Source organism: Hypomesus nipponensis, chromosome 23 (assembly GCF_054491055.1).
Source record: "Hypomesus nipponensis isolate SF chromosome 23, ASM5449105v1, whole genome shotgun sequence".
NCBI classification, from domain to species: Eukaryota; Metazoa; Chordata; class Actinopteri; order Osmeriformes; family Osmeridae; genus Hypomesus; species Hypomesus nipponensis.
Window position 1 is genome coordinate 23,439,968 of NC_140383.1, and position 8,700 is coordinate 23,448,667.

General features: G+C 45.6%; 1 protein-coding gene across 1 annotated transcript; it reads right to left on the reverse strand.

Annotated features, from left to right (window-relative positions):
- Nucleotides 1-1,396: 1,396 nt before the first annotated feature.
- On the reverse strand, nt 1,397-5,199 carry LOC146235069 (rap guanine nucleotide exchange factor 4-like). Its single transcript, XM_084689366.1, has 4 exons — nt 5,099-5,199; nt 3,002-3,144; nt 2,776-2,864; nt 1,397-1,591 (listed from the first exon to the last, which is right to left on the reverse strand). Exons 1-4 carry the CDS (start codon nt 5,164-5,166, stop codon nt 1,397-1,399), a joined length of 495 nt encoding a protein of 164 aa, XP_084545492.1. The 5' UTR covers nt 5,167-5,199.
- Between the last annotated feature and the right edge of the window lie 3,501 nt (nt 5,200-8,700).

Sequence of the window (8,700 nt, forward strand, 5' to 3'; positions counted from 1 at the left end):
CCAGGGGCATAGAGCATACAGACTAGGGGCATAGAGCATACAGACTAGGGGCATAGAGCATACAGACCAGGGGCATAGAGCATACAGACTAGGGGCATAGAGCATACAGACCAGGGGCATAGAGCATACAGACCAGGGGCATAGAGCATACAGACTAGGGGCATAGAGCATACAGACTAGGGGCATAGAGCATACAGACCAGGGGCATAGAGCATACAGACCAGGGGCATAGAGCATACAGACCAGGGGCATAGAGCATACAGACCAGGGGCATAGAGCATACAGGCCAGGGGCATAGAGCATATAGCTCAGAGCTTCACCAGTCGCTGCGGTCCCCAGAGGAAAACTACTGATCTTTCATCCAAGGAGGGGAGCGGAAGAATGGCAGGGAGGAGGAGAGGAAAGGTGAGAGGAGAAGAGAGGAGAAAAGAGGAAGGTCATAGAAGAGAAGAAGAGAAGAGGGGAGTGGAAAGGACAAGAGGGGCCACTAGAGTGAGTGATACACACAAGTCACGTCCTTGTGTTCCTGCTGGGGGGGGGGGGAGGACAGGGGATATAACAGTCACCCCTGCTGCTAACACCAGCCCTTCCTCCCTTGTCCTCTCTTCCTCTCCCCTCTCCTCTCTCCTCCCTTTATCCCTCCTCTCCTCCTCTCCCCCCTTTATCCCTCTTCTCCATTCCTCTCTCCCTTTATCCCTCCTCTCTCCTCTCTCCCTTTATCCCTCCTCTCCATTCCTCTCTCCTCCCCTTGGTCTCTTGTTCCCAAGGGTGGAAAAGTGCATGACTCTAACATGGTACAAAAAGTATTCTTCTATACAATAGAACAATAAATATAATCAGGTCCATCCGTATTATGTATATTAGCATTATTGATCTGAATATACTCAAATATTCAGATGGCTAAGGTCATCTTTGACTTAGATACACGTCTAAACTGATTGTTTGAAACACAACACCCCCCTCTATTGGTGACAGGGAAGACATGATCATTTAGCTTAAGGAAACACTTACATAAAAAAACTGTTTCATAGCAAAAACACTATTATAAGTTTCTAAAGAAAAATGGTTAGAGCTCAATCACAGAAGACCCATATCTGGTTGTTGACATGAGCCTGCTATGACCCATACTTATCCATACATGTGATATCCTCATGTGATGTTCCAGACTACTGATTTAGACACACTTCTAAAAGAACTTAACCGAAAACCAACCAACCAACAGACCAATCCGCACCCGGATGGCAGTTTACAAAGAGAAAAGGTCGATGCAGCACTTAGAAAACACGACTGTTCTCATTTTCAAGTATGTTCATGGGTGCAAGGACACAGGTGCCCACCATCCCACACAGCACACCTCTGTCTGAGGTGAGTCATGAGCTGTGCGCGTTAAAAGCCTTCACGCCGCTAATGGGAACAGCGAGAGAGGACCCCGAGAGGCGCTCACCTCCCACAGCGACCTGAAGTCCCTCTGGTCGATGCGTAGGAGCTCGCTAACCTCCCTTGTGACGATGGTGGCGTGGCGTGGGGTGTTGTCCAGGATAGACTCCCCAAACGCCGTCCCGATCCCCAGGGTGCAGATGGTGACGGCGTCCTACAGGAAGCGCACACACACACAGACAGACAGACAGACACACACACACACACATCTCAGCCTGGATGGTTCCTCTCTGTTTTTAAGATGAGGTGGTGACGAGGGAAGGAGGGGTGTGTGGGCGGTGTGCTCTGCTAATCAAATGTGTTTATTCTTTAAAAAATGTGCCACAGCAAGAGGCGCTTCGCAAGTGCTGCGCCACGCACTGATCGTCTCCAAAGGTGGGGCGCAATCTGAGGGCTCTGCGCACTCGTATTAGAGAGAGAGTCTCGGCAAATCACTCCAATCAGAGCAAAGACGGGAACGCAGTCTGGAGGGACGCGGCCCCGCGCTACAGCTAATGGTGGGGACAGTTTATGGGAGTTCACCGCCCTCAATGTCACCAAGGTTACCAATCTCAGGAACATTTCCCCCGGGAGTAGAGAGCCCTTCAGTCTACCCTCCACACGGGCACAACCAGCACCGTGTAGGGTCTCTATGAGTGATTTAATTTTAAACATGAAGATACTTTTTTTTGCACCTTGTTTCTTTTTGTGACAGTTAGGCTGAGACAGGAAGAGCAGGGAGAGGATGAAACACAGGAGACGGCCCCAGGCTGGAGTCGAACCCAGGGCCCTGCAGTGGGGCCTAAACCCAGCGCCCTGCAGTGGGGCCTGAACCCAGCGCCCTGCAGTGGGGCCTGAACCCAGCGCCCTGCAGTGGGGCCTGAACCCAGCGCCCTGCAGTGGGGCCTGAACCCAGCGCCCTGCAGTGGGGCCTGAACCCAGCGCCCTGCAGTGGGGCCTGAACCCATGTAGCTCACACTCTACCAGATGAACCCCATAGGCTCTCTTTAAACAACTCTATTATAAATGATATAATATATTGTTATATATAATAATAAATATGAATACATAATACATATTAATACACATAAATCAGGAATAAGAAATATCGTTTTTGTTGTTGTAAGGACTGAATCTGAAAGATGGATGCAATGTAATAAGTGAGTCATATATTTTGTGTCGACCAAGCAGCATTGATTGGACCATGTGATTGACATGCCACAGAAGGGTACGTACACAAGAGGGGGGAGGGGGGGTCCATTTCAATCTGCAATATCATTCATTTTCAATGAAACCGACTTGATAGAGTAGATCGTTTCCTGGCTACAGTGATGTCATCCTGCAGGCGTTCCAGCTCACCTGGTGATTGGCTGTCTCAGACACTTTGACATCCAGAGAGCCAGAGAGCACAGCATACCAGCTCGTCCCAATGTCTCCTTGACGATACACTGGAAAACAACATGCCTAGATATACCTTACATATGTACACAGCATGCTATGTTTCACCATAATATCACCAACCGGGATGCACTGATTTAGAAACTCATTTCTGATAACCATGACCAATATTGAACCTGGGACATACAGGTGATGCCCTTCGCCAGACAGTCGTAGAATCCACACAGGCAGATCTGTTGTAGGAGGCTGGGCTGGAACCGCTCAAAGGCCTTCACCTTCTTCAGCCGAGCCAGGATGATGTCCACGTCCTCACCAGAGCGCTCAGCAGGCCTGGAGGGGCAGCGGGAACCAGGTCATTCCAGGTTTTATTCCCACTGCAAGATCACTTTCAAATGGAACACTCAGTGGCTCTAGGTATTAAAACGTGCCATTGTTAGACACATCCTTGTTTTTAAAAAGTCCAATTCTGAAAGTATCGGTGCTTTCAGTCTGTCTCTAGAATCTGAGCTGAGAGTTTGAGAAGAGCCCCAACATCTGGTCCCTGAACACATTCAGCCCCACGGTCGGACGACTAGCCCTGTTTCGAGAACAATAACATTGCCAGGGCTATGCTGCCCTGTTTAAAAAAAAATCTAAATCTAAATCGGATGAAATGGGCAGAATAAGTCGTGTTTTCAAAAGATCACACCACAACGCACAAGCTGCAAATAGCATCAGTTGGCCACGTGAGTTAAATATTGTCTTACAAAACAGTACAGAAGCTTGTTGTGTACTCACTCTGGCGAACTGTGCTTTATGAATATTTGAGAGATAACCTGCTGTCTAGGCAGCCTATAGGACATTTTACATGCTGTGTTTAAATCATGAGCAGTCTCAAATATCATACACGTTTAGACAGAAGGCCGAATGGAGATTTCTAACTCAAAGTCATGCAAATCAGTACAGCCACAGAAAATGTCTAACTTGGGAATGATGAGCTGAGTCACCATGTGTTTCTGCAGCCGACACCAGAGCTACGATATTTGAGCTCTGCAGACAGCCACCAGCGGCAGTGACAAAAGGACATTTACTGTGTAAACACATCTGGCCGACTGCGTCATGGAAGAGTGGGGCTGGTGTTTGTGCACTTTGAACCTGCCCTCTCATCTCCTCCCCCCTCCACTCCCTCTCCTCCTCTCCTCTCTGCGATCCTGTCGTCCCCCATGGAGGACGAGGGGCTGAAGGACAGGGGCCGCAGCGCTGCCTGGCCGTTCCTGCTCCTCCCTTCCCCTCTCCTCAGTTCTCTTCTTCTGCCCTCTCCTCTCTTCCCTTTTGTCCCTCTCTCCTCCCCTCCACCTCCCTCCCCTCCCCTGTTCTTCATCTCTCCGGCCCTTTGGTCTTATCTACAGCTCAGTAATCATTGCACCCACCAGAGGGATTGGAAAACACCGGAATAAACTCTGTCCTCATTCTCCATCATCCACAGCTCTCTCTCTCTCTCTCTCTATCAGGCTATGTATCATGAACTCAGTCACGAGCTCCCACCTGCTTCAGTAAAGAAGCAGTGATTTAAGCAGGTATTTCTCATTCTTTCTGATCGTGCCTTCAAAGCACAAAAGACACCTCATGTGTAAACCGCATATAAGAGGAAACATGATGTGTGAATGATAAACCTTCATGCTGTACCTGACATTTTCCACGGAAGCACTTTGACCAAAACTAATCTCATGTATTTATTTCATGGTTTAATGTTATCTTTCATCGACTACAAACGAATACAGTCATTTCTAACAGTTCAACAAACTGCCATTTGGCTACTGCACCTGAAGTGTAAGTAGCCTAAATTAGTCTATTCAAACTTAGATTCTTAGTTAACTTCTTGGTAGAAATCCCTCTCCCATGCGTATTTTTCATTAGTTGTCTCAACCACTTGTTCACAGACAATGTAAGTCAAAAATGTATAAAATAAATAAATGATACTATAATCGTGTGTTTTAATCGTTTTAGTTTTTCAGTTAACAAGACCAACCTTCCACATCGTTACATTATTGCAACCCGTTACTTAATGAGGAAAGATAAGATCAATTAATAGTATTGTGGTTTTGGGAAGTAACAATTCATTCAGGACACACATTTTAATAAGTCCCCAAATCTACGACCACATTTCTATTGCATTGTGGAGAATACGTATTTCTGCGGTGTAAACTCATACCGTTCAGTGGTAGCCTAAGAATACGCTGGCACATTAGCATTACCACAATATAAGTAGAAATTCATTAATGCTTATTAAAATATTTTGAATTACCTCTTATCAAGACAGATAATCCATTCTGCAGATGCAGGGGAATGGGTAGAAGTGTGCGCCGCTACCATCTTCGCGAGATTATCGACCTGGGTGACGGTGAGGAGATCTACACTGGCAGTTCTAGATAATGTTGGTGTGTTGTTCATTTCACTCCTGTTCTTTCAAAGCATAATTTAAAGTGACCATCCTCAATTTCAGCTGGCAGCCCCTCCACTTTTTAACGAGCTGATGGGGCATGAGATGGAGAGAACTTTCACGGGAATCTAATCAAAAACAAGCTCTGGCTCTATTTTGATGATTACCGTGACCACAAAAGCTTCAGCAAAAATACGAATTAGCTTAAACACATGATATTTGTCCAATTGACTGTCCATACAAAATCAAATCCTCATATTTGGGAAAATGTGTTGCCTGACACACGTGGAACTTGATGCCATGAGGTGATTTCGACCAGGGTGCAGTGACAGGTATTGCTGGAAAACATCCAAAGGTGCTAATGCTGTAAAAAAATGTGTGTTGTTTGTTTAAATGTTACATTTCCTGGCCTATTGTAGGTAATGTACTTTGCAGCTCAAGGCCTATCCTAAAGGAACATTACATGAACAAGCAAGAAGAGTGACATCGTCATGCTAGGGTGACCAAGCAATGGAGTAGATGGGATTAACAGTCACCACGGTGACAGAGTTGTAAAAGAGTGAGTGGGAGGAATATAACGAAACCAGATCATTATTTCCACTGTCAAGTGACTCAGGGAACGGCATGGTTAGATTGTAAAGGCAAGGCTCTGAATGCTCTGCTTGTGGTATACTTTCATGAACAGCAGAGTTTTCTGCAATAATCGGTTTTACGCCTCGGCAGGAACTTGGGGAGATGTAGCATGTGCTCTCCTGCAGATGGACATAAAGGCTGCAGGCGATGTGAGGGAGATGCTCAGGGCCCAAGTGGCAGCTGCAGTTGGATGTGCCAGAAGGTATGATTAACATGGGCAGTCAGCAGACCAGGGGAATTCATAACGCCCTGTAGGATATTAGCAAGCCTTGCCATACAGACAGACAGGCAGACAGACAGACAGGCAGACAGACAAGCATGTAGGCGGGCAGGCCGGCGTGGTTGTGGAACTTGGAGTCCTGTACAGGATGTGGTGTGGTCAAACAGGGTGGTGGGAGGGGGGGGGGCGGGATTTCAGAATCAAACCTCTGTCACTGTTATGGGCTTTTATGTAAAACATCCCATTTTGTCATGACAAAGCCATGCCAAACATTTTCAAAGTGAAAAGTGCTCTGCTCTAAACACAATCTCATTATTAATAATAAGTGTTAAATGTCTCATTAAAGGCCTTATTATTAATCATGTCATATTCCTAAAGGAAAATACTTTTTCTTCAGTTGCCTTGGAAACAACCAGAGGCTATGAGATCAAAAATGTTTTTGGTACTGATAAACTATTACTTAGTCTTGTCTTTGTATCAAACACAATTACTTAGGAATCAGTTTGTGATCTTTTGAGCTTTTATCATCACCAATTTCAGAGGCTTTTAAAAACGGTGTTCATGTAGGCCTAACCTCTCTGATTCCCGGCTATATCGTTTTGAGTCAGAAGATGGCAGCGTTCCCTCTTTCTAACTAGAGGTTGACAAGAAATGTGGATTGAACAACTCATACAAACATGAATTTAAACACGTAAATATGCCTATGAAGCTCCAGTAAGGGCTTGTTGACGAGGAAGCGCTGAAGAGGAAGGAGGAGAGGAAACACAGTGCCTAACACAGTTGGCAGAGAGAGGGAACTTGGCAGAGATCCAGCACCTCAGTTCTAGCCAACTGTTGCATTCAGATCACGCCACGACTTCCCTAGCTTATCACTACGAAATCAATTCTCACGGATTGTGGCAGCCTATGTTGATGTCCGACAAATGATCGCATGTCACAGGCTACTGGGTAATCATTTTCGCGTATTTTGTTTTTGATCCGTTACCATGGTGACGCGGCGCGGGGCCCCACTCCCGCCTCGTCTATGCGTTGGGGTTCGTCAGCAGTCAGAGGAGGCCAGGCCGCTCAGGCTGGGGCATGCAGGGGATGAACAGCACACGCATTCCTCTGGGACTCCATACCACCAACGGGCCACTGCTGCAGGCTGGCCCACAGTACCACCATGACATGGAAGCTACCCTCGCACCGCACCTCCCCAAGTCCTGCCTTCTGACCAGGGCTCTTCAGGAGCTGATGAAGCGGGGGGGGTTACAGATATGTCAAATATGTTTGTGAGGATAGTGACATTAGTTGGTTCATGTGGACACTCACCTGCTGCAGACAGCTAACTGGTATCTTGTTAAACATGTATGATAACCTTTGATTAGAAGAGTTCTGGATCAACTGGTTGTCCCATCAAAGCTTTCATGCATACCTTTTCAGGGAAGAATCATCGCTCCCCTTTTTAAAAACCGTTGGAATGTGATTCTAGGAATTCATGAGATTCACCGCATAGCCTTTTGTGTTGTGTGGAGGAAACACGTTCAACCTTTTTTTTTTTTATTTATGTCAGTATTTTATAGATCTGGCAGAGAAAAAAACTAAACTGTTGTGCATGTGTTGTACTGAAATGTGTCAGCTGTGAGTCACATTGCTGCCTTTTGTACAGTACAACGTGAGCTTGAAGCCATTGCAAGTAGGACTTGTTCCTAACTCTCCTTGATTGAAAGATACCACTTGTTCATTAGACATTCTTTGCGGTGTTGTCATGGGGATTGTTAGCTTGACGATGGACTACCCCTGAGGAAGAGCCGGCCCTCTGACTGCCTTAAGGCCTTTCAGTCACCACAGTTGCTAGGTGATAATCCACGGAGCCCATGATAGCAGACACACACATGCAGACCTCATGTTTACACGCTACTCAGTTTAAATGCTGACATACTCAGACAGGAAGCTGTTTGTCAGCTTTTTACGCAGTTGGTATGTAGAATTCTGTCCAAGTTTGGGTTTAAAAAAACGTATTTTACTGCCTAAACTTTGAGTTCTGTTCTAGTCTTCAGAAACACTTGTAGACAATGAAGTGTGAAAACAAATGTTGTTTGCAGAGTTGAACATGAGCCTTCGCCTGTGTAAATGATTAGTGCTAGTGCCATATTTTAAAAGAGTAAGTTTAAGTTGTTTTGGCAGTTTCTAATTCAAATCATGTTGAGCCTTCACTGCAATTCCGAATACATTTCCCCAACATCGGACAAATTACACATAATTAAGTACATTAGTAAATAAGTCATCATTAAACCAACAAAGTGTATGTAACGCAGAGCAGCTAAACTTCTCATATCAGATAATCATGTCTCGAACGGAATGTGAGAGCAGATCTTTTCCAAGGACATGCCTGCGAAGCAGACCACGTTAGTATGGCTTCACAGATTATCAATCGAAATGTAGCTACAGTTTTCTTCTCCAAAGAGCTGTTAAAGAAAAGGGCTCATGGTGGATTGTTATATTTTGTTGTCTGCATCTCTGTTTGGTGTCACTAAACATACATTTTTCATGTTTTACTAAATGAATAATGTATAGATGGGACAACTCTTGGATCAATTTAGAGAAGAGACATGCCCTGAGAAAGGGCCTGCTA